We start from the raw sequence: 27,205 nt of genomic DNA, 5'->3' as shown, positions 1-27,205 counted from the left end.
TGTTATCTTCATTTTTCTTGCCTTGAGTTTTAAGTTGATATTTAGGGTTCATTTCCACTGGTTTTCTTAGGACTCAAATATGACAGGGGCGGGTGTTATGTGGGCCAGATGTGGCCCCAATTGTTACACCATCTGGCCCATAGATATTGGAGGCCGAGTAGAGGCAGCCAGACTCAAAATGAGTCAGTGCCAGAAGAGCAATGCAGATACGGAGCATGATAGGGCCACACATTCATGGCCCCCTACTTATTGTGCACTTAAAAAACAAAAACAACAAAACAAACAAACAAACAAAAACAAGGCAGCCAGTTTAGATTCACACAGTTGACCTCATGCAAGAACCACCTGGAAAGGGATTTATTCTTAGAGTATGAATAAAGATGTTCCATTCATTGGTTTTATTTATTATTTGGAGTGGTCCTTTCTTTTAATGCATATTGTGCTTTGATACTTTAATTAAATTAAGTAAATAAAACAATCCTGACTCAGCTGATGTGATATTTTTTGTTGTGTTGCTTGTTCTACTGGCACATAATCATCTTCACAGACAGTGTTGATAGTGTAGTCATCTTGTTTCAGTCTACAGGTATCTGAATCAGGCCTTCTCCCCTCTGATGTGAACTTCTACTTCCTCTCTGGTAACAGTTCAGCAAAACTGGACAGGATATGAAAATACAGGAATGAAAACATCAAGTGACAACGCAGCAGAAAACCTTTTTCAAACATTTTTATTAATTAATGCAATTTACAGTCAAGCCAAAGAGCGAACTATATTAAGTGATACGTATTCACATTATGTCCTAACAGGGTTTACAGCATATCTTGTGTTCTGTAAGCATAATTGTTACAAAAAGAAAAAAAAAAAGAAAACGTATAAGAGAAATCAAAGCTTACAATAACAAGAACAAGGAGCTTAGCAGTGGATTTGAAACATATGAAATGAGCAAAAGACCCTCACCAGAACAGGAATGACAGCAAATTCAGTTTTGGCATGTTGTGGTTTAAATAAGGGAGTAAAAGAGATAGAGAAACTAAAATATATGCAAAATATAAGTGAGCTCAAAATGACAGGAGGAAAGGGAGGTTTGAATTCACGCGGCTTTGCAGGGCTACCTCTGCCAAGAGACTTTGGTCACTTTGCTTCTCTGTCATGGCTTATAATTATAAGAAAGAAAAGAAAAAAAAGGAGTGTCCTGGTATTAGTTCTGAGTTAATTTTGTATCAATTTTGATTATCTTCTGTCAGAAAACAACAACAAAAAAGTTTTGTAGTCAACTGCAACTCCAGGACAGACTGTACATTCTCAGGAGGTAGATAACATGAAGTCTTAAAAGAAAGCGTGTCTAAATTGGAATCGAGCTCTTTGTCAAGTCTGTGAAACTGTAGTGCATAATTTGTTTAAGGCCAAATAGGAACCTCACTTGTAGATCTAAGGCTATTTTAAGACAAAGGGTGTCAGGGTGGAGGAGGGAAGTGCACGGGATGGGATGGAGGGGTGGAGGACAGGGTGAGCAGATACAGCCCTTACATGTCAGTGCCTGAGTCAACAGTCGCGCTTTACCACAGCTGCTCGGTGCACGTCAACCCTTGGTTAACTGAACCCAATCTCTTTTTTTTTCCTTTTTGGCTACGCACATGCAGGGAAGATGCCAAAAAAAAAAAAAAAGGATAAAATAAAATAGAAAAGGACGCAGAAATGAGACGAGGAATATTCTGATTGACATTATGACTTGCATAAATGACACGTTATTTGGCCACATGGTGTAACATGTTACAAGAAGAGCTATCAGCGTGGGCACAGCCTGAAGTGACATTCAAACCTCCCCTAGAGGGGAAAATTATGTTACTGGACAATATGAAGCACACTAAAAGAACAAAACAAAACAAAAAAAAAAAGGTCAATGCAGCATATATCAGGCTTATGAGGTACTTCATGAATATATAGATATATCAACGTTTTTAGAAAAGCTCCTCCGAGTCATATTATTCCTTATAATTCCTATTGATAGCGTAAAATACCTCGTCAGTTTTATTCTTATTATCAGCCCAATCTCAGATGGGCCTCCTTTTTTTTTTTTTTCTTTTTCTTGAGACCGCTTTGAAAGTGCAAAACACAAATACTGATCGTTCTATGCAGCATCTACACACGAGGTTGCATGGTAGTTAAAACTTTTTTTTCTTTTTTACTTTTTATGCGGCATGACAGATTTTAGTCAAAACTTTATTTTGAAAGGACTCACAAAACCCGAGAGAGAGAGAGATCCGACAAAAGGCTACGACCTGTACTCAACAACCACACACGACCTCGCGTGTGCCTTCCATCAGATTTCAATTCTTTTTCTTTGTGTGAAGTGTATTCAGATGTGGATTTTCCCTTTGTTAATGAAAAATAATAATAATAATAATAATAATAATAATAAAAAATAATGGCATTGAGTGTGGCGAGTACCAGATGGGGAAATCCACTCTGGATTTTATTGCAGTTTGGGTTGAAAAAAATGTAGGCATGTGATAACAGCGTGGCTCTGTTCACTAAGAAGCCTTGATATTTCTAAACTTGCTGGCAAAACAAAAACTGAAAAAGAAGCTGGTTCCATAAATTGAGACTAAGTTTGTCTGATCTCACAGGCATTTGTCTTGCCAACTAAAAGCCTGCCCACAGTGGACAGACTGGTTTAAAAAGAAAAAGAAAAAACACCAACAATCTGCAGCCCACGCTCAGGAAATTTATTGCTGTGCATACATCTTTTCCACAAACCTTCGTCGCCACTACAAACGTCTTTTTAAAATCAACAGGTTTTGCTGGATTATCAACATGTCATGAATTAGCAATTACGATGGCACCTTTTAAAAGATCCAGACATCTTTTATAGTTAGCATTACACGTGAACGAGTCCTAGATTGTGCTTGGCTGTCTTCATCGACTCACATTAAAAACAATGAGACTCCCGATAGTAAAAAAATTTGGTCCGGTAAAATGTAACCAACTAAAGCAACCAACCAGTCCATGCAGGATTACTTATTAAGGGTGAAAACCCCCCAAAACAGACAGTGCTTTGATGTGATATTGGCTTTCATTGGTTTGGTCACTACAATTTCTTCATTTTGTTGTCACTCATAAATTAGGGATAATATTAGCTAGCACCCGACACTGCTCTGAGGTAGTTTTATCCAAGTCAGTAAATAAAAAGCCAAGTCGTTCACAAGACTAAAAATGCTTGGAAAAATACAAATAAAAAATACCCACAAGTCTTGCATGATTGGATTCATATAGTTCAGCTTAATGGTGATGGCTTGGTTAAGTTCTGTAACGGCTCTCCTCAGTCTAGATCTGATTTACTACGTCATCCAGCCTAACCCTGAATAGCCACCTGGATGCAGATGTGTCACCTGTCAATGCCACAGCTGCCAGATTACTGTGTCCTTTTCTGCACCCTGCTGGTTGCCAGAGGAGCTTAGAAGTTCACTTGTGAATGCACAGAAATAGCTATATTCAATTAGAATTTATAGACAAGAAATTAGGATAAAATGGCATCCAGCAGGCAATGATTTAAAAAAGTGCAGTTCGAGCATACCAAACCATCTACTTGACATTAAAATATTCCGTGGATAAAGAAAATTCAAGTGCTAACAAAATGACTGGGATTGATCCTTTTATGATCAAGACATTTTCCTGGCCATTTTTCCACTAGATGTTTAATTAGAAACAAAGTAGTACGGCCAACACTGTAATCTTGCATTCCCGTTTCTTTGGCTTCAGTCACACAGGTCTAGAGAGTGGTTGGCGATCCCTGGAAACCTCAAGTGGCCAGGGAACAATGTTTATTCCTAACTAGTTGTTAAGTGGTTGCTGGAAGTTCCTGGCTGTCACCAAAACCTTTCTAGTGAATAGTTTGGTTGCCTATATTTTGCATGGAACATTCCAACTTGTCTGCAAACACTTGCCAATTAACCACTGAGTAGTAGTGAAACTGTGAAAAGTGCAATGCAAAACAAAAACTGTCATAGTAAAAGTGAAATTTTAGCTGAAACCAACACGTTTTAAAAGTCACATCTTTTGCTTTGATGGCAAACCAGCACCATTTCCAGTTTGTGTCGCACTTTTCACAGTTTCACTACTGCTTGGTGGTGGTTGCTAAGTGTTTGCAGACAAGTTGGCATCTCCCATGCAAACTAGAAGCGACCATGGAAATGTGCTAGCAACCAAAACAAGGAGAATTTTGGCTTAGCGCTGTATACCCCTTTGCAGCCAACTTGACCTAGTGACCGCAAAAAACAAAACAAAAAACAAAGAAAAAGAAACTTCCAGCAACCACATTGAAAAATGGTTGCCAGGCAGTCCCCAACTGGTCTCTAGGCCTGTGTGACTGATGTCTTAAACACATCCAAGGTAAAGTGAATGAAACAGCTGCATCCAATGGAATTGAACAGGTCTTTCCTTATTGGTACACCACTGGAATTTATACTAATTGTTGACACTTGTAGCTAAAACAAGAATACAGGCAAACTTTATGGATACCAAACGGGCAGCAAATGGTTACAGATAATTGAGTGGACATTGGCATAACTGTCAGAGACAAAAAGTGATGCTTATTTAGAAAAAAAAAAAATCTATGTCACACAGGAACGGGATGTTATGTATATGCCATGTATATATAGGTCAGTTATAGATCTAAAAAAAAAAAAAAAAAACAACAACTAAAAAACTAAACAAAACAAAAAACCCAGCTGTGTAGCAATACAAATGAAAAAAGGAACAGAAGTAACACTTAAAACAAAAAGCTTCTCTGCATTTATGTGGCACTGCACTAATTAATGTAATAATTCAGGGAGGATTTTACAAGACAGCTCTGTAGGGGCTGGACAGGAATACGAGACCCGAGGGCTTAAGCATACGTTTAAAATCGAACAGCAAATGAGATCACACACCTACGCAAACCACCTAATATACACACAAAGCGCTTATGTTTTAGCACCTCACACAAGTATGATGCCAGGACTCAAAGGATGGCTACTCTTTGCACCAGTGTGAAACATATGTCTCCTAAAAGTACAGTAGCCAACATCCAGAGAAAGACAGCACAACTGTGAAATTACTACTTTCATTTCATATCAGAAAGAATAAAAATAAAAAGATTATATGGTCTGTGACATGAGCAATATTTAAATGACTGAGAAGAAGAAAACAATACTTTCTGGAATTAATAAAGCCTATAAATAAAGAGAAGAAAACAGAAAGAAAAGGCTGTACATAAGATGCAAAGATGAGTATAAATGTACTGGATGGATAGCCTATACAACATTACAAACCACGCAGGTTCTAATTACATTCATTTTTAATATATGGAGCTAGGAAAATAGGATCTACTCTACAAGAGATCTCTTTATAACAGCAAGATTTTCTCCACAAGAGACAGATAAGCGACAGAAAGAGGAGACATTACTATACAGAGGGTAATGGTATGGAATTAATTCATGTAAGGGGACTGCTTCATTAGAAAGCCGGCTTTAATTTTGTACTCCATGACCATTAAAAAAAATGAAAATAAATTAAAAAGAATACTATTAATAAAAACAAACAAACAAAAACGCAAAGGCTGATGGTTACCATTTGGAGAAATGTTATCATTACCTCTTAAAAACTAAAGAAAATTATGAGAAAATAATTTGCTGATTAAAATAGCTTATGATATGCCATTTAGTTTACGAAAAAGCTATTTCTAAAACTTGCTTTATCCGCGTTTTGGCCGCTCCGAAAGATAATGGGAAAACAGCCAAAGTGAGGTGAATGTGTGCATTTAATTGCCTTGTTTGAGAATGTTTTTAGGGGCAGCACTACAGCTGTTCTGAAAGCCTCACTGCTCCACTTTACTTGAAAAGCATTGCCACATTCATCCAGGCTACAAGTATTGGTCTGTTAAACATTCTTGACTGAGCTCATACTGTATTTCATTGTTCTTGTAACAGTCACAATAAAGTATTCTGTTCTATTGTGACGAAGATGATTTATGTGAAAAAGGAAAAGCCTCTTCTGAGTTGTGATATGTGTAGTTTGTAGCGATTTTAGAGAAAAAGAGGCCTTACTAAGAACAACTTAATGTGCACATGGCTGTCACAGCCGTGTCAAACCTTAATACTCAAACACTGTGGCATTGATGCGCCGGCTACAAACCCCCCGCAAATCTCCTGCCTATGATTGGCGACACTTGTTGACTGTGCATCTTTTATTTTGAAAAGCCACCAAAATCCAAAAATCCAGGCTGCCAGCCTGCCCCCTGATAAACACTCTCAATACATGACTAGCTCTAAGTCCTTTGTTTAGTGCAAAGAAAAACAAAACAAAACACACTGTCGAATATTGTTTGTTAAGTATAGGGAGAAAAAAGCCATTTTGACCAGGTTTTATAAGGTGCTGGTGTAGGTAATGTAAAACGTAAAGAAGCGGAAACAAGTTCAAAGTCATCTCTTAAAAAACAGACAGCTTAAAGTTACAAGCCAGTCAGTTTCTGATGTTTGTGCTGTTACAGGAAACAATGATTCAATCTGTCAACAATACATGACGGTTAACTTCTAGAGAATGACTTCCAACTATTACACTATATTCCGACGTGTCCCTTTGAGGAACAGTCTAAGAACTGAACATTCGAGTAAGTGAAGATAGCTGTGGTCGCGTTACAAAGGCCTGCAATCACACAGGAACAAAGACATTCACATTTCCAAGTACAGAGCCAAAGATGGGCTTCTCCTGATTAATTCATCTGTTCTGATCCACCTACTCTGACCGAGATGACTGGATCAAAACAAACCTAAAGCTTAAATAAGGACTTAAATGCATGATTGTACATAGAAATAAATGCTCTGGGGTGAAATTTGACATAAATCTTCGGCTGTGTCATTTTCATACAGATATCAACAAGTACTATGTGATAGTTTTCAGGCTCTATCAATCTATCCGTGGGCAGTCTTTTCTAGATTACTTCCCTAGTCTGACACACAGCACCAACTGGGTACATTTACTTTGTACCTTCTACTTTTGAATAATGAAATAAAATTATCAGACCAAATATGGGTGACATACTTGATGGCATACTGCTCAACTGAAAAGCAAAGGAGTTATTATTCAATATAGAAATAAAATAAAAAAAATGCTGCTTCTTATTGGTGCATAGAATAAAAGGAAAGAAAGCAGGGAAATCTGTGTGTAGGTACAAACACAGTTCAGGAATTTGGTCGTACAGCTCAACACTCAAAACACACATTCTCTCATCAGTCTGAGCAAAACTATGAGGGTGAAAAATTAAAAAAGTTAAAAAATAAATCGCTTAACCACAAACTGAGAAAGCACGTTCACCATCAAGCACAGCAAACGTTTAAAACCTATTCTGCCAAGATGCAAGACTCAAACAGCGCCAATTAGATAGATTGCAGGGGTAATTATACAGAAATGGCCAGCAGTGTGATGTTACCATAACACTTAAAACAGGTAACAAGAGGTAGTACACGGGGCCATTTCCACACAATTACGCCAGCGTCACGCAAAACGGCCGAGCCTCTCGCTTCAATTGATTATCTATAAAAGTCACACCATTGCTATCAAAAGTGCATCCAAATTTACATGTTGTGAGACCAGCACCGATAAGAACAATATTGACATCATAACAGTAAATATCAAGTACAGAATTTTCAGAATGCCCCACAAACACAGTCAGTCGGATTTCTAGTTGCTTTTACAGGTCATGAGTACAAAGGGAACCATAGAGAGGTCATCAAAGGGAGAGAAAAGATCCAAAACATTATGATGCTTACTTGTTTTTTAGCATGCAACTACGGAGACTTGTGGACCAGTCCAGTGAGGATTTAAGGTGTTTTACAGTGAAAACATCTAGCACCTAGAATCGAGATGTCCTTTTGTGCTTTCATATAATTATATATATTTTCTTTTTTTAATATTCATCATGTAAAAGTTCATAATCTTGTTTGGCTAGGAAAGACTGTGTGTTACAAAGGATCCACCCAATTTATAGGCTATAAAATCTACAATGTTACAAATGACCACATAAATACTTCATCCTATTAGAAAGGTATGAAGACGTTGATAAGCACTAAGAAACGCTACTAAATGCAATATGCTAAAAACAACATAAAAAGCCCTGATTATCTACCTCTAGAAATGACTCCAATTCATGTGAGATACCCACTGCTAAATCTCTTGGTTAAAAATGATGCATAGTTAGAAAAGATAAACTACTCGCCTCCACTCAAGACTATGTCAACATTCGCCTGCTTATAGCATTAGTAAAACTTAGGTGGGATATTATTATATAATAATGTTAGTAACACATGACAGTCTTAAAAGGCCATATATTTGCATTTATCTGCATACAAAGACAATATTAATTTAGACAATTTTTTTAACACGTGGGCCAGTTTTTTAAAAAAGAAAAAAAAAAAACTATAATCTTTCAGCAGCTTCCACTGAAGGCTTATTCAAAATATACCTTATTACCAACATTACTAAATAGTATAAAGACTCACAAAAAAGTCATTTGCATAAAACCCAAGCTTTTGTGCGATGACAGCCCCTAGTTCTTGGAGCAAACACTACGTTAAAGAGGTTTTAAGGAATTTCAATCAGTTAAACTCTAAAATGTTGCAGCTTTGACTCCACTGTACCGAATGCCTGGTTACCGACAAGCCACACAAATGACACAGCAGAATACACGATCCTGTGTTATATACATTAAAAAAATAGAAGTAGGGTTGATGTGTATAAAGGGAGAAATAAACAATCATCACAAATGCCTAAAATGTCTAAAACATGAGCCAGCTACATGCATATCCATTGGAGAAGTTATTCAAATTTTAAAAAGTCTGTAAGAACAGATGGGAATCACACAGATTTTAACATGTTCCCCACTATGGTGACTTCCTAATCAAGTGTCTTTTGTCAACATGGCTCAGAATACATTAGAAATGTGTCCTTACTGGGAACCAGTCCCAATATATTACATCTCAGGTCACTGGTTTGTCAGTTCAGACTTAACAGTGGGGCAAAGGAGGAAAAAAAAATGTTTGTCCCCCCCCCCCCCCCAAATTTCTAAATACAAAAAGAGCTTCATTAAAAAAAAAAAAAATTAAAAAGTGTAGATTCAGGGGTTAAACAAATCTGATGTCAAGATCATTAACTGTCAAAAGAGTTGGCATAATAAGATCATCAGTGTCAAGAGGACAAATACTGGAAGAAAAATTCATTGTTTTACATAGAAGTGGCAAAAAAAAAAGAAAAAAGAAAGAAGATACTCTTAAATGGCACTTTTCATCACATAGTGCCCTATGTGGGGGAAAAAAAACACAAACAACCCTCAATATATATATATATATATATATATATATAAGTACTTTTGTCCTGATTGAAGCGCTCATCCTGGTCAGTGCACTTTGCTTTGATAGGCTGATAAATAATGTCTGTGGGGAGGACTAAATCATTAGGCATATAACAGTTAATGGACCCCCACATCTTTTGATTTTTGCCTTCTCCCTTCAAGCACCAAGAGCCTAATAACAAAACAAAAGGAGAAGGAGGGCGACTGGCTTCTTCGAAATGTGAAACCACCCCACTGTATACTGTTTCCGCCTGCTAGTAAAAAAAAAAAAGAAAGAAAGAAAATTCTTCTATTAACATACAAACTCTGCCTTGTCTTTTCATAATTTTCACCCTTTTTTTAAACAGATAACAAGTACAAATACAACTAATGCACGACATGTAAATAAAGCCTCTTCCAGCTCAATCCTCAAGAAAGAATGACTCTTTTGCATGTTACAGTCTAATTGCTGGAATGGTTTTGGTGGGTTTAAGTACAATTGTAGACATTTGGGTTACTGACATGTTTGTCTGGTAGGGAGATCACAATGTGAAACCACTGTAATGTTATCTACAGCTGACAGTGAGACAGCGGAGGGTAGTGCGTTCCATCAGTGATGTCTCACCCACGCCTTCCTGGGAGTTGGGTGCTCTCAGGCAAAGTACATGGTGCGCAAGGTGTCCTGGTGGACCTGAACAGCTTTGGCCAAGGCCTGGTGGTCACGCCCATTGCTTTGACCTGATGTGTGACTGCCCTCGGCACTGAAAGAGAAAAAAGTTGCAGAACTGTCAGTTTTTCCAACAAGGAGACAAACATCTGCAAACTAAGAGATTTTAATTTCTTCACCTGTCATGCTCTTTGTCCACCAAGTGATAGCGAGCCCGGAAAGCCACCAAATGGGCATAGTAAGCTGGTGCTGGGATGGACACTGACCGGGTGCAGCGCACATAAGTGTGACAAAGCTGGTAGGTAAGGACCTGCAGTTCATCTGATGAGAAGTGGTTGTCGTCCCAGAGCACGTGATAGTGAGACGGCCTGCTGGTTCCCTGTCCGGAAGTAAAGCGGATGTCAGGTATAATGGGTTGTTTTTAACTCACAATCTGCTTTCATTAGAAAACACAGTGGAAGACGCCTTTATCAATACATCTTATCCAACTTGACTTTTACCTGAATGCCAGCATGACTGCAAAGGTAGAAGTCAAACTCTGATGGGTGAGTTATTTTGGTGTCCACTGTGGTGCCTGCCGGAATGTTGCCGCTCTTCCCAACCTATAAAAAAATATCCATGGAAATGTCTGTGAAGGTTCTCAGTCATCCAGGTCATTGTAGTCAAAGGAGCTTGCCTTTCTTTGCAAGCTCCTTTGACATCCATGGAAATGCTTGTTAAGCTGGAATTGCTTAAGTGCACTCTGACCCAACAAGCCTACGTTACTTTGAAACCTCCCAAGCTGGTGAATATAAAAGAAAAAGCACGCACGCACACACACACGCACGCACGCACACACATACATACATACATACAAGAGTTTGCCAAATTTCTCAACTATGAAAATATCCAAACCATGAAACACAACAAGAAAATCCCCACAGTGACTAAAGAAAAGAAAAACAACAAGAATAGAGTTGCAGCACGATAGGAGATAAAGTCAAAGGTGCCACACTCTACTTGCAGCCACCACAAAGGTTTAGATCACCTCTATTTTTATGCCTGGATCATGGAACATACAGGAGCATCTGGTTGGTTGGCTTTAGAGCTCTAACCTGATTATGATAAAGCAAGAGTTCAGCTAATTAATGTACCGCCAGTCCATTTAAAACCTTGAAGGATCATAAACATTTTAATAGACAAGAAGTTAGTGTGTCAAGGTGTTTTATTATCCCAGTTATTGTTTTTAGTTTTTGTTATAAGACAAGTTGTTGCATTTCATAGTGACTGCATATGATGATGGGATACTTAAAAATCTTTGAAACTTCCTCTGAAGCATTATTAGGGACACTGGTGAGAGCATCTTACATCACTCTATTCCTAAACTTGTATGCACTCAGTTAATAATTGACCCAGATCATTCATAAATTCCCAGCACTAGCAGTGACAGAGTACTAACCCTCTCATTTCTGTCCATACAGAACAGTCTCGTGTGGTGTCTCTTCTGAACAACCACAAAGGTAATACCAGGCTGGTAGTCCTTCTCTAGTTTGATGCAGGCCTCCCGGATTGCCAGCAGCTCATGCTGAAGAACCTGCACGCAACAAAGTCGTAAGATCTTAAAGGTAACCCATAAAACAATATATGTACAACAAAAGCATGATTAACATTTAACAGCAACTTCTGCCAGCTCAATTAATTTCCTACAACAGCACAAGTGCATAAGGAAAATCAATCACTTTTCCTGTTTGTTATAGTTTATTCTGTGTGGTCCTGGATATATGGATCACCTGGTTGAACTGGCCCTCAGAGATGCCATCCCGATAGTAGATGATTCTGGTGGGCTTGAAGCGGGTGGACTTGTAGAACTGGATCAGCAGCTCCCTCACCATGGTAGCCAGGTCCTGAATGATTTCCTGGCGGTGCTGCTGCACCCGTACTGTCGCACAGTACCGGCTGGGATGGGCATCCATGCTACCAACCACCTAAAATGAAAAGAAAGAATGAACAAAAACAGGTATGACCACATTAAAAAGGATTTACTGAGAATGACAAATGATAGTGATAGATGCTTCATCCTTTTGATGTCCCGTCCCACATAGTTTTTTACAATGAAAACAAACAAGCAAAAAAACAAAAAAAACAAAAACATGACAGACAACTGGACTTTCTCAGTCTATCACATTTTGATGACACTTTGATTAGGATGAGCTTGGAGGTCAAACAGTTTTCTTTCTAGTTTTTGAGGCAGTGATGTCACTGTCCTGTTGCATAATATGTGAAGTGTGTGTTTAAGCTAGAACACAGTATCTTGTTACTCTGTGTCAGTCCACACACACACACACAAAAATATAACATATTGTGAAGGGTAGGTCGTAATGTGTTGTTGCTTACTGCAGCGATAGAGGGCTTTTTTCCATCTCCTGCAGGTGGATGTGTCACATCTGCACCAAGGAAGATCACTGGCTGCTGAAACACCACCGGCCTAGAACAGTAGATGTACATAAAAAAGTTTAACACAATGGCATAGCTTTCATGTGTTGAAAAAATATAAAAGCAACTCATTAGTTTCATGATAAGAATTCACCAGAATTTCCACTAACCTGCCCTGTGGGAGGAGGATGTTGTTAACACCGCCCAGCTTGACATTAATCTTCAAACACAGGTTGGAAAGAGTTTGAGGCGTCGTCTTTTGAACGTTCTTCACTTGCACGCACTGTGTGGCCATGCCAAGAACCGTGTCCCCAACACGTTTCACCTCAGCTAAAAACACATCAGGACAAGGGGGAGATATAATTTGATCTGCTATAATAATAAAAAAAAAAAATGGAGTGTTGCACAATCTGCCCCAGACGATTTAGTGCACATAAGTAAGCTGACTAAAAGTATTTTCTACGTAAAGGATAAATGTCTGTTTTATTTATTTATGCACAAATGACTTAAAATAACTAACTTGAAGCTCAAAAATGAAGCGGAGTATATAACTTTTTCTGTAATTTCTTGTGGTTTACTTCTAAAGCAGATACAGAAGCAGTAAAACTTGTTGAGCAGGCAATAGCGCAGCAGCATGTTCAGATACACTAGAAGTGGGGAGTCGTCTTTGAAGTTGCAGCAGAATGCGGTTGGAGTGGTAGGGACTAATTAAAGACCCCCTTCAGGTTCAAGGAGAGTTATAAATAACATGAATAAAACTGTTCCCTGATTTCTGTTCTTTATAAAAGGTTAATGCTTCAGTTATTAATAAGAGTTTAATTATCAAAATGAGATACTTTTGTACAAGTACATGATGCCTAACTTTACCCAAACTCAATCACTTTAACCAACTCTCATTCTCTACAAAGCAGGCTTATACTTTTCACATCTGTTTGTGATGTCACAACTTTAACCACTTAACCTAGATTTAAAGGGAACTCAGAGAAACTCTGAAAACAGCCCTTGAGTGTCAAATTGTTTTACAGAGCTAAATGCAAGCATCCAGGCGAAGCAACAATGACCATACTTGTTTCTGAGTGAAGAGCCACACCAGCGGCTTTTAAAATGGTAAATTTAAACTGCGCCTGGCTGGAGAAGCCACAGTGTTTGTTTGTTTGGAAACAATCAAACAAAAATAAATTTCTCAGACAAAATAAATACCATAGTAAAAGAAGATCCCTCACCATAAACGGGTGTCTTCCCTGGTAGGATCACTACCACCAGTTGGAGGCCCTGGTAGGTGTATTTGAGGTGCCTGAACATGGGCTCGACGCTGTCAGCTCCCTGGGCATATTTACAAAAGCAAGGTTGACCTTGGATAGGCATTCCTGCATCTCGAGAGATCTTCCTCAGCTGATCTGTGAAAGCTCTGACAGGTGGAGATCTTGTTAATTTAAAGATAAACGGGTTAAGACACAGTCCTAGTTTAGGTTAGATGACATTTGAGAGCTGCCTGCCTGCCTTAGATACATTGTATGAAGTTTTCAAATTATCCCATTGGACTGCTTTTCCTAACATTTATTTTTAAATTACAGTGAAAGTTTGGTTTTCCAGACTTCAATTAAAAAGGAGCTGGTCAGTCTTGGTGAGTGCCATGAAAAGTCAGGACATACTGACTTGCTTAAATACAAAAATAACATGAATGCAGTAAACAAAGCCTGGCTTACACACTGTAAATACACAGCACAGCTGTATGTAGTTGGCACGTGCTTTTACACAGAACTATATTTGCACAGTAAACTTGGTCAACATTTAACAGAAAAAACAAAAAGGACTGTGTGACTGTGTTTACGCACTTCTGTACAGGACCTACGCTCTGCTTTACAACTTTTTAAACACACCCGGCACCATAAGCCTTAAGCTGTCTACTATCAAACAATAACACGCACACACGATGGCATGACATACATCTGCATATGATAGATAACATACGTTCAATGTATCGCGCTTACTTAAGTAGGAGTTCGGTGCACTGTCTCTGTGGCGCAAAGCAGGCAATGGCCCACACTTTGATCTCAATACCAGTGTGGAACTGCTTGTTCCTCATGTCCCACACTCCCTGGATTGGTGTGGCTATTGCTTTGTTCTGCAAATTGCAATGAGAGCAACATCATAAGTGCTAATCACACCATCCACGATGAAGTTACTTGAATAAAAACGAATAAAGTAATTCATGCATTAAAAGCACATTAACACATACCCTGCCTCCATACAGTATGGAAGGAGCTTGTAGGACACGGCCATTCACTTCCGTCATCTCATCCCGAACCATCACTCCGAACTCACGAACGTAAGGGTCAGCGTTGAAGTTGGCACTCCTCATCTGAATAAACACACACACACACTCATTAGCATAATACAGCAAACTTTAAGATTTTAGTCAAGTTATTTATTTTCTTTTATTCATGTTTATTCATTTCATATTAAAGGTAATCTGTATTGTTATTAATGATAATCATAATATTATGTAGGGCTGCTCGATTATGGCAAAAATGATAATCACGATTATTTTCACTGAAATTGAGATCACGATTATTTGACGATATTTATTTAACCCTTTAAGACCTACCATAGAACCAAGTCCACCAGAGCTTATATTATTATTTTTTTTTACATGTTGTAGTGCCATTTGTGGGAGCATTTCAAGTTGCTATACATCAATACAACTGTTATAGCCCATATTTTAATAATATGTATGCATTAAGTCCATAGTAATTACATAAATTGCAAAAAAAGTGCAATAAACTACAAAAAAAATTGAAAATCGCTTTTGTTTTGTTTACATATATTTCTACTTGGAGAAATTTAAGAGGCTTATCCCTCAAAACTTTAAATACGAACAGCTGATAGGAACAGCAAAGCGTGTTTCTGGAATATTATGTTTTTGTTCCTGCAAGCGCTTTTTATGCAATTTTTGCAAAGCTATATGTGGAACGAAACCGTGACCGAGGACAAGCTGATGGCATCAGATGTAAGTACAACTCCTCCGGTTTCATATGCAAAACAAATTATTGCGCTAGCTTACACGGTTCAGGTTCTACAGGGATTTAAAAATAGTTACGCAAAACGGAGCGTGCTGCTCTGACCGGCTTTAAAGGGTTAACAATAACTTTAAAAAAATAATATAAAATAGTGTGCAACACCACTGAAGTTTTTTTTTTTTTTTAAACTCTCTTTTCAACCAACGGCAGTCACTCTCCAAATAACTTCTGCTTAGCTTTCCGAGCTTCCCTCGGGCCCTCTTAATCAGCGGTCTCCACCCTTTTTTGCGCCACGGACCGGTTTATGCCCGACAATATTTTCACAGACGGCCTTTAAGGTGTCGCGGATAAATGAGGGAGGGGCTACTAATCGGCTCAGTCATTTTTAATGATCGTTGAAAGCCCAGATCGTAATCGTGATTAAAATTCGATTAATTGAGCAGCCCTAATATTATGGACTATGATTGTAAACATTCTATACCAATGAGCAAATTCATCAGCAGTTCACTACAACCATCAATCTCAAAGACTTTTGTTGTCTTTATTAGCAGTCCTTCCAGCACTGGCCTCACTGAACCCATTAATTTTTAAGTTTATCATGTTGGCAGTGCTTGCTATTGGCCTTAGAACTCTGGGCAAACATCAGTGATGAATCACTTGAGTGTAGCCGTTGGCACAATGTAAACATTCTCTGTTTTCCTTCACTTGTTGTTGCAGGAATGGTGTCAAACTTGTGAAAACTTAAGTTTTAAAAACAGTGTCTGTTACAGTTCATATAACTCACCAGTTTACTAATCTCATCCTGACGATCTGGTGCCGATCTGGCTGTGGCACGGATCATAGTGGAGGTCTGATTGTCTGTCAGCTTTTTGATGCAGCGCTGTCCTGCCACTATGTTACACACCTGGGGCGGACACGCGCAAATCATTTAGAAGAACAAAAAAACAAAAATCTCAAGTCACCTAGCTGGTGAACAAGAGGTTGATGATGCTTACCTCTAGAGGCAGGTAGGTGTGTTTCTGCTCCTGCCCCACCTGTAAACATGGCAGGTGGGGGTATCGCAGGATGAGCTTGTACTTGTCTTTGAAGTACTGAGCTACTGTGCACTCTATAGTTTGGCCATTCTCCTGTTGCAGAGGGAACCTAAAGATTTCCCCAAAAAAAAAAAAGAAAAAGCATTCAACATGTGAAACCTTTTAAATCTACAGTCAGCAGGAATATTCTTAGACCAGTGTTTCCAAATTTGTACTACTTATAATCATGACAAGTCATCTAGACAGAAAGTTTGGTTTTAAATAGTATTTTGCAGTTAATCTAACAGGGCTAAATGCAGTTGTAGGTGATTTTTTTGTTGTTGCTGTTGTAAACCTTTAGCAAACCTCATATTTGAATTTTAAGCATGCTATTTATCTTGTTTTTAAAATTTAATTGAAAAATGATATTTTTAAAAAAGCATTCTTACGTTTGGTGGCTGGCTGGTCTTCTTGTCACGTTGCACACTCTGTACTTCCTCTTCATCTGCCCACAGTGAGTAATCTCAACCTTCAGGCCTGAATAAAGCAATCACAATAAAAGGAAACAAAGGTTGAACATAAACATTTTTGTTAAATAAAATTAAGGGAAAATTCATAACAGCAAACCTAACCAGTCATTTAAATCACCTTCAGCCAACTGAACATGGACACTTTAAAGAAGCTAACAATGGACAAGTAGCTAAAGGCAGCAGCCTTGGTTTGAGCAAAGCAGAAGAGAAGAGAATAATTTTCCTGTTATCTGGTGAAGTTATAAACATACTAGAAAATGATTCAAGTACATTTGTTTGAGCCTGCTTTTTTTGTAAGGTAAACTATGGCTACATTCACACCGCACGCAAAAGCGCATCAAATACGACTTTTTTGACCTTATGCGACCCATATCCGATCATGGTATGACAGTGTGAACAGCACAAATGCGATATTTTCAAATCCGACCGGGGTCACTTTCGTACGTGGTACTGAATCCGATACATATCTGATGTTTTAGAAAGTGATCGCATTAAATCCATCTTTTACGTCAGTGACACAAGACAGACGCCAATTATCAGCGCTGGAGAAGCGCCCGAGAAGACATCGCGAACGCCTCCTGGCCATCCAGTGTAGATGTTAGTGAAACTGTTGGGAAGACAACGTTGGAGAAACGTGAACATTTTATTTGTACTGTATAATCTGCAGATTCTGACAGAAATCTGCAACTATCCTTTGAAGCACTGCTCCGCTCTAAAACAGCAATAAGAATAATTATTAGGCCATATGTAAATAACAAAATAACTTTATAACTTAAAGCAAAATTGGGAAACGTAAAGTGCAAAACAAGTCTTTATATTAAGGGCCATCAGTGAAACAATACTGTTTGGTCTGGCTCTAAGCAGAGTGCATTGTGTGTGCCATCTTCTTTGGCACATGCGGGTCACTTTGAGGGTTCACACTAGAGCGCGTTTGCTGTCACATTTTATTTGCAGTGCGAACAGGCAGACGAAAAAATTGGATTTGATCAAAAAAAAATTGAATTGAGCATTAAGACCTGCAGTGTAAACGTAGCCTATGTGAGCTAAAAGGTGTTTGGACAGTAACTAATTTCCACTCAAATATTTGCACCTCTTTACTGTAGCAGAATACTTTAATATGTATGCTGTCAGTTATAGTTGCTAAAAAGAAAATCAGCAGCAGGTAATGCTTAGAGAAAAACCAAAATTGGGAAAAAAAAAAACTATTTACAACCTGTATCTGAAGAAAATTGATGAGAAAATAATCTAAAAAAGTATCAGATAAGAATCTGAACTCACAAATAAATGTTTTTTTATACATCAAAGCTCCCAAAATCATTAAAAATATGAGCTCCTACGTTTATCTTACCTTTGATTTCTTTTGTAAATTTCACTCGTTGAGAGTCTGTCAAGGGTTTCTGCTGTTCTTCTATGCTTTTGAAATCCAAGACCTCGCACATAAACTCAATTACAGGTTGGGCTTTGTAGAACGCAGTGGCCGAAACTGAAAGTAATTAGACACAGAGTTTCAGCTTATGGAAAAAGCTCAACTTTAGACACATTTTGCATGAGAAATGAATCTTATTGTGAAAATTACCATCGATGTTGAGCATCATTTTCCAAAGGGACGGCCTGACAGACTGGTGGAAACCAAACCACACCTCTCTCCCTCCACCAAGAGGGTTTGAGCATCCCTCTGAAGGAGTGAAGAAAGAGCGTCCCACTGGGGTATACCTGCAGAAGAAAAGCACCAGCAGAAAGCCAACAGTATTATAAAAGGATAAAATAAAGAGTCAAAACTATAACTGACAATGACAGAAATTCTGATGTACCTCATAGAAGGCAAATGTCTCATGACCACATCCAAGGCTTGAATAGTCTCAAAAGGGACGCTGGGTAGCCGTCCTGACAGTGCCTCATGCAGAGCTTGCAGGCTAACGCAGGACACCCACTTGATGGCTACTTTGAAGCTGCGGTCTTTCCCTTCACCAGGAATAGTTACCTCAAGCTCCACCTGTGTGATCAGTTGGGAGGAAATGAAGAGATACAATGCAGTCATATTGCAGAAATACTCATACTTTTTTTGTTTTGTACTCAAAATAGAGCTTTTACTGTTACAGGTTGATGTGTGGAATACATACTTTGTCTCTGCCTATTGGCAAGGGCATGGCAGTGTAAAGGTTCTTCCTTCCATCATACACCGGCTTTCGATCACCAAAGATCTGTGTTTTAAAGTGCTGGACCATGTGCTCCACAATTTCCCTGAAAAGAAAATGAAATGGACAAATTACCAGCAATGCCCCAGGTAATTATCTGCTGAACGATAATGAAATATCAACAAGGATATACCGATTGACCCTCCGGGGGCATTTTTCAGGCTTGATGTCAATGTCATAATGATAGACCTCCAATTTGGGGATTTCCATCTCAAAAAAGTTAGCCTGGAGCTTGATTGTCCTGCCCATGGTGCCAAAGTCTGGCCGTGATGGTGGCTTGAACACATATTCTGGCACTGGGGAAGATGGGGGATCTAAAACATGTGAATCAAATGAAGCAACAAAATAAATGGTAAGAATGGCATCAAAAAGACCTTTAAGACCCAACCAGCAATAAACTGCCTTATAAACAAAGAGTTGTGGTTGCACATGTAAACGAATTGGAGCATGTTTCACTGATCTAAATCAAACGTAAAACAAAAATCTGCTGTTGGTTTGCATTGCAATTAGTGGTGCAACGGATCACAGTTGATCCCTAATCCGAACCGATCCCACTCCACGGTTCGGGACGCACGTGATCTGAAGATTCGAAAAAAGAAGAAAAAAAAGTATGTGTATGGTGCGCGTGGTCGGTCTGTCAAGCGATAGTTATGGCCAGTGCTAGCAGTCCAAGTGGAGGAGCAGAGGAAATTGCGGTATTTAAGCAGTCCTTTCCTGCCCAGTCCGACCGGGCTAAAGCTATTACAAAAGCTATTGGGGTGTTTAGCTGCAGACGGGAGGCCGTATTCCCTTGTGCAAAACAAGGGGTTTAAACTATGATGAACGTCCTTGAGCCACACTATAATATCCTGTTGCGCGTCCACTTTAGTGGCAAGATCGTTCCAAGCATGTATGAGCAGGAAAAGTTTAAAGTTATGGCTGAACTGTCCCAGGCATCTTCTGTTGCCCTACTACTACAAATGAGTGGACCTCCAGGGCAACGGAAAGCTACGTGACCATGACAGCTCATTATATCACAGCGGAGTCCGATATAATGAGCGGTATGTATTATTGTAGGGTCTACCTTACAATATAAAGCGCCTTGAGGCGACTGTTTTTGTGATTTGGTGCTTTATAAATAAAACTGAATTGAATTGGGTGGTAGATACAAAGCCCTATACTGCCCTATATTGAACCATAATTTTTTTGTTTTTTAATAATTGCGTGGAATGAGTCTTGAGTTGAATGTTTTTAACAGGCAAAAAATACTTCAATAAGTGAATAAGTAAATGTTAATTTTTTGTCTTTTTTCTTTTTTTGCTGATCTGAAAATTGATCCGATACGTGACTTAAAACCGTGATCCGATCCGAACCGTGAGATTTTTGATCCGTTGCACCACTAATTGGAATACACATAATAATGCCTAATAGTGGGTTAGGGTTAGGAAAGAAACAATTGAAAAAATTCTCAGAGATTAGGCATACATAAGCAGTAATAACAGTGTGCATAATGCAGTATGATCATTTTAATCAAGTGATCAAGATGTACTGTAGGGGTAAATAGGTTTTTTGTTTTGTTTTTAAAGTCAGGAGCATCACGAATGTGCACTAACAATATGACTTACCCATCAGCTCTAACTGGCATCATTTCAAGGATATTATATATGCGCTATTTGGAAAATATTATACTAATATTATAATAAAACAGAATGACTCAATTTATAATTTAAACAACACCACATGGTTTTGCAGCTCCAGGACACCGACTTAATTATCCAAATACACTGAATAATCCTCCGAATGTTTGTAGCTTTGCTTCCATCAATTACACTAGGAAAACTAAAAGTGTCACCTGTTGATAAACAGTATCGTAGTATTTGGACCTCCCCAGCTCCAAATCAGAACCAATCTGTTCTTCCTATGCTAGGGCTGCAGCAAATTCAAGTGTGTGCATCTCAATTGATTCAGCATAAAAGGTTCTGTATAAAACTTCTTCCATCTGGTACAACATGTCAGCTGATTTCAGTACTTTCACAAATGGGTACACACCAAAGCTATGTCCACGTGTGCATGGGATTTTTTTTTAACCCTGGAGAACCCATGGGGTCAAATTTGACCCCATGGGTTCTCCAGGGTTAAATGAGGATTTCCCCCATGAAATATAACAAAGTGACATCAAGCGCTGTGATGAACATGCCTAAGCAACATGTGATGATGTAGCCCTAACTGTACAGGAACGCTGGCCAGTTACATACAATAACACGCTTCACAGTCTGATGTCAAAAAACAAAACCGAGGCATGTTGAGAATGTAAGACAAAATGTCAGTTTTCCTCGTCAACACACAAACACAGAAGCACAGTATCTGTGAATCTTCACCCCTGGAAGCAGCAAAGGCTGCTTTGGGTGATCTGAAACAACGTTTACATGTGGACGAAAGTCCAAAACACACAGAAAAACAAATCTATGTTTACAAAACTGTATGTTTGTGAACAGTGGCTGAGGATGGGGGGCAGTGGAGGGGATCTGGGTGACATCTGATACTTTTGCTACTATTAGCAGCTGCAGGATTCAGTGTTTCAGAGAAGTCAAACAAAATTATAAATAATTTATCTGACATCCGCTAACTCTTCATCACACCATCTCTGACCTAGAACCTGACTCATGTAGGGTTTTGAAGACTGAAGCCAATATTGGGGTATTTTAAACTCAAATATATGACTGGTATTTTCATTCTTTCAAACACACAAAAAATGTGTATGTATATTTATTTATTTGCTAGTTTATGCTTTGCCTGACTCTGCTCAGATCAGCTCCTTCTTTCATTTATGGTGACCCAAACACTGTTGCAGGGAAGCTGCAGAGTACCCACTAGCGGACAAGCTATACACCATCAACATTCAGAACGTGTTTGAAAGGGTGTTTCTCTCGCCTGTTCTGTAACTTATCTGATTTTATAATTGCTGATACTGAAAGTTGGCAAATAGCTAAAATTGGCTGAGCAATCGGTTGGACTCTGCTTTAAACATTTAGCCATCACAAAATCAGCCACTGTAAATTTGTGCCTCATCTGCTAACAATCTGTCTAAAACAGTGATAATGGGTGACTTTTCACAAATGTGTTCAGGCTGTCCTAGAAAAATGAAAAAGCACAAGCTGCAGCTGTCATTTTGAACAAGTTTTAGTCAACAGACCGCACAGTTGTGGATGTAGAGCTCATACGGAGTATAAATACACCACTGAATAAATTCTTCAGAGAACTTCAATTAAAATTTTTTTCAATGTAACTGAAATTACAAAGAAAAAAGACAAAAAAAGGCAACTTGTATAATTTCTTTTTCAAACTTGATTAAAATGCTCAGATTATTTTTCTCATTCATAATTTGACTGTTTTAACTTATCTGCAGTAAGCCTTCTGGGGAATTTAATATTTACTTTTTTAAACAAATTGAGAAAAAAATGTTTCTTCATATTTTCTGATTTCTTTGTTGGAACAAAAATAATAAATAATACAGCTACTTTTCACCTGTGCCTTTATTCACAACAAGTCGCCACAGCAGGCAGCTTAACATGTTTGATTTGTCACCTTTTCTTTTTAAATTATGTTTTTGTTTTTTACACTGGATACCCCTTCCTGGCCCATCCCCAAAGGGGTTCTTTTTTTCCAAATCAGTAAACCACTACACTATGTAGCCACACTGACAATAATATACAAGTTGATATAAGAAAAACGTTTTTTAATCTCACATTTGTAATTATTTTGATACAGTAGTTGAATTATTCTTATTAATATTAACAACAACAACATTAACACATGTACCAAATCTACATCAAATCACTATATTATACCCTGAAAGATGATTTTAAATGTTAACATTTTTGCAACTTATTGTAGGAGATGCACACAGCTCTCATTATTGCTGGACAAGCTCGGCAATATCTGCAACTTCAGTTATTTCAGTCAGGACACACTCCATTCCCTTCAGTGCATTATCTTTTAGCTCCAGCGCTGTTCATTCAAACAGAAAACCTTTAATAAAGCCTAGCAATATATGGTGGATTTTAATAAGTGCCCTTTAGTTAAGTGCTCTGCACATAAGCGCACAAAATGAGGTGTACTAGTGCTGACTAGTTGAAGAGAAAAGCATCTTCTGTAGACTCTCACTTACAGAATCAAAATACCTATATGCTTTTTGCTGGATGGTGTCACTATCAGGTCCTGTTGTTTTTCAGATGAGTACATATTGTGATTCTTGAAGGATGTGCGAGAAAAAAAAATGTTGCCACTTACACTGGACCACTACTAGGGTCAATTTAAAGTGTTAAAGCCCGAATATGGGAAAAGCTTACCAGAGCTTACTGACCCAGTAGAACGAGGTCCCTCAAGCATCTCAGCAGCTACAGAGAACAAAAATAACATGTTATAAATGCTCAAAGATCCGCTCAGTCTGATACACACTGTATTTTAAAATAAAGAGTGACAAATGTGTACACCTAATAACATAGTACAGCCCAGAAACCAAAGATTCCTGCTTAACATAACAAAACCATTTGTTTATGTAGTAAGCAGTAAGAGAGCGCTGCTCATTTATTACACTAGATACATCCCAGCAGGCCTTTCTTATCACTTCCACAGGAGTCTTATCAATAGACACGCAAAAAGTATTGAGCAGCTGGCAATCTAACGGATGAAGCCACCCCTTCCCCCTAGAAATAAACTGCTTCAACACACAGAGTCGTGTTTTGGTTGAACAAAACATCCTCGTTAAAATAACTGCAAGTGGGGAAAAAATTATCCAACATAGTGTTGATGTCGCCTGTACTCTCTTTCATTCCGCCAAAAAAAGCCAGCTGCCAAAAACCCCGAAACGCACACATGAAATACGCATGTATGCAAATCTACACACACAAACACAGCGTCTGTCTGACTAACGACAGGCGGCTCAGTCGCTTAACTATCACTCTACCTAACGTCAAACTTAATCAGACTTCTCCTATATCGTTTAGTGTCTTAAAGCCGGTGTTACACTGAAAATACGATCCGGTGGCGTTAGTGCGTTTATACAGCTGGTGTATTAATGTGACATATGTAAATGTGGCGATTTCAACTGTCAGGCTAATCGTATCCCAGACTGGTGATGAGATTAGGTCGGCCTCGAAATATTGCTTCAACTAGTGTGTTTAGCGCTTCAGTTCGAGAAAATGAATGATATGCGTTTACGTTCGTGTGATTTGTTAAGAAAACATAAGCCAGCCAACCCCCACTTGGTGAAAGTGCAGTGAGTTAACTAAAAACAAGTTCGGGAAACCAGGTGCCGTTGAAGCTAGCGTGGCTAGCGGCAGCTTGTTGTTGGAAGCTAGCTAAGCTTGCCTCTAGTACTAAAACACTTAAAACTGGGACGACACGTTCCTCGTCAAAGCCGTTGTTGAGTTTTATCGTAACGAGTTGGGTGAAGCCGGAACATAGCAAGCACTTCATCGATGCAGCACAGAAAAATGCCGCTCCGTTATCGTCAGTTTTCTTTGGCCGCATCACGTAGCCGATGCTAACGTTAGCCGCAGCACTTACCTCCAGCAGAGGAATACATTTTGTCGACTTTTTTTAAGCGTGTGTCGTGGACGCACAAACACTCCACTTAGTTTTTCGCAGAATTCCACCAAAACTCATCCGTAGTCGAAGTGTATTTATATGTCCAAGTGCAAGGAAGGAAACTCGGTTCTAAAAACAGATATTTAGTTAGCCAAGTGGTAAATATTTGAAGTCTCTCATCCTCGGCTCGGCCCCATCCCCCCAACACGCAAAACGAGAGCCGAGAGAAAAGAGAGCGCAGGGTAAAGAACCACGCGCTTCAAGATGATTCCTTCCCATTCCTTCCGCCTTTGGTCACTTTACTTTAGGTAGTGTATATATTTACATTTGGACTTCTTTTTTTAATCACCCTTTTTTTTTTTACAAGATATATGTATTCATCCCATCAGTGTAGTCATGAATGTGGTCAAAAAGCTAGTATCCGCATCAGTCCACGAAATTTGATTCTTTTTTAAAATAAATAAAACACATACTATATAACACATACGTACACACAATATAACACAATTTAGAAAAATCACGTTTCCTATCAGATTTAGTATTTTATTAGCCAAAGTTAACATTTTACACGGTTGCAAACATTTCAAATATGGTTATTTCGACTTGAGGGGAAATATAAACGTTTAGATTTATGCAAAGTGGGGAACGCTCTTGCTTTTCGGTGACGTCAGACGCACGCTGCGCGGTCTCAGTAGTGATGCTAATTCAAATCTTTAAAAAAAAACACCACAGAGATCGCTTACCTGGCTTAAAAAACAACATGACTTTTTATAACCTGGCTAAAATACAGGTCTGGTTTAAATACGTACATATATATGTATATAGCCACGAATCTCGGTTTTTAAAAATGTCAACAAGCACAGCAACATACCAAGTAGTTTGTTTCTTCGGCGGAGGAAGCATTTCCGGGGTACCAAAGTTTTTTGTTTTGTTTTTTTATAATACCCATAGCTAGTGCATGGTAATGGATCCACAAAGAAATTCCAACGTTATAGTTCATTATAATATAACGACGGTACATACAGAAGATTTATCAAGCCATGTGATTTTATATTACACGTTGAATTTTACTTATGCTAAAAATTACTTAAACTTTAATTAAGCGGAATGAATGAAATAAAATTAGATGTACACGCTCAAGAAGTGAATTATTGTCTATAGTAACAAAAAAGCTGAAGACGATACACACAGGTAGGTTGTTTCTATTGAATGTTTTTGAATGTGTATGTTTATTTATTATTTGCTCATCCAGATTCCCCATTTTACATCTGACTGGGGTGAAAGAAAAACAATAATAAGAGGGATCCTTCTTCATTGGTCTCTTTAGTGATTGCCACAACCGCCATCTCTTCCTATCCCTTATTTACCACCCTTTGCCCAGTATATCTACTATCCCTCCACTGCACATGTCCAAACCATCTCAGCCTCGCCTCTTTCTAATTGACTCATTTCTAATCCTGTCCATCCATGGGACATTTAGAGGGTCTATTTAAAATGATATGACTGACATGGAGGGGTGTCACTGTGTAAGCCATTTGTTTATTAATGTGTAGTTATGTATTTATGTCACATTAAATGAATCTGCGTTATTGTTTTCGGGTGCTCTTTCTCTTTCTGTTTTCGGAGAGTAGATAGTGCTGCATGTCTCTTTAACTGTGAGCCTGGTTTCGCGTAGCTGATGCCGTTTAAATTAAATTATTTATTGTATGAGTTGCAGATTTGAGTTATGAAACATGCAGAATGTTTCCGCATGTGTGCATCCAGTTAGCAGCACCTGCTGAAACGCCCATGTAGTCTTCCAAAACTTTGAAACAGTTGCAGGCTCTTTTATCAGATTAAACTGTTACCAGTGTCACGTGATTCCCCTTTCCCCGTTAATTTAATCTAATGGGTATATTTTTAATCTGGGCGTCTGGGTTGTGTCAAATTTGAGTGCATTTATTTTATGTTGTGTTGTGGGTTTGCCAAGGTGAACGACGTGCAGCCCCTCGCTTTGTCCTCTTGTCGGCGCTGTTTACCACTGAATGTGTGGGCTGACGGCCGGAGCTCTGGTTTGTGTGCTCGGCAGCATGCTTCAGGAGGGAATAACATGGATTAATATTTAATGAGCCGTTTATTGATGCCGAGCTGTGTAAACAGACCGTGTTTGATTTGCCGATGATGTACAGAATATTTGGCATCATTCATTTGATGCAAGAAAAGCTTTTTTGAAATTTCCATGGGGGTTAGGCTATGTGCCTCTTAAAACGAAAATGAGAATATATATGTATGTATAAAAAACCCGAGCTCATTGGCTTAAGCTGCTCAGTTTCATGTCTTTGCGATTTTCTTTTATTATTAGATTATTAAATTTGATTCCATGTTTTCATGCCTGACTAGAGCAGCTAGTGAATTCTGTTCTGATAAAAACGCGTAAATAAAGATTAATAAAGACAAGC

General features: G+C 38.5%; 1 protein-coding gene across 1 annotated transcript; it reads right to left on the bottom strand.

Moving 5' to 3' along the window:
• Positions 1 to 711: 711 nt before the first annotated feature.
• ago2 (argonaute RISC catalytic component 2) lies at positions 712 to 25,054 on the bottom strand. Its single transcript, XM_085263554.1, has 20 exons — positions 24,747 to 25,054; positions 23,528 to 23,575; positions 19,333 to 19,513; positions 19,125 to 19,245; positions 18,816 to 18,997; positions 18,581 to 18,717; positions 18,353 to 18,487; positions 16,924 to 17,011; positions 16,457 to 16,604; positions 16,246 to 16,365; positions 14,681 to 14,803; positions 14,433 to 14,566; positions 13,665 to 13,849; positions 12,612 to 12,771; positions 12,403 to 12,493; positions 11,799 to 11,993; positions 11,468 to 11,602; positions 10,530 to 10,631; positions 10,209 to 10,408; positions 712 to 10,123 (listed from the first exon to the last, which is right to left on the bottom strand). Exons 1-20 carry the CDS (start codon positions 24,763 to 24,765, stop codon positions 10,015 to 10,017), a joined length of 2,613 nt encoding a protein of 870 aa, XP_085119680.1. The 5' UTR covers positions 24,766 to 25,054; the 3' UTR covers positions 712 to 10,014.
• Positions 25,055 to 27,205: the final 2,151 nt, after the last annotated feature.

Source organism: Mchenga conophoros, linkage group LG22 (assembly GCF_057382185.1).
Source record: "Mchenga conophoros isolate Kocher_MC1m ecotype Shallow Benthic linkage group LG22, M_conophoros_male_GT1.1, whole genome shotgun sequence".
Taxonomy (NCBI): domain Eukaryota; kingdom Metazoa; phylum Chordata; class Actinopteri; order Cichliformes; family Cichlidae; genus Mchenga; species Mchenga conophoros.
The sequence above is the reverse complement of the archived record's forward strand: the minus strand, read 5'-3'. Positions and strand labels throughout refer to the sequence as shown.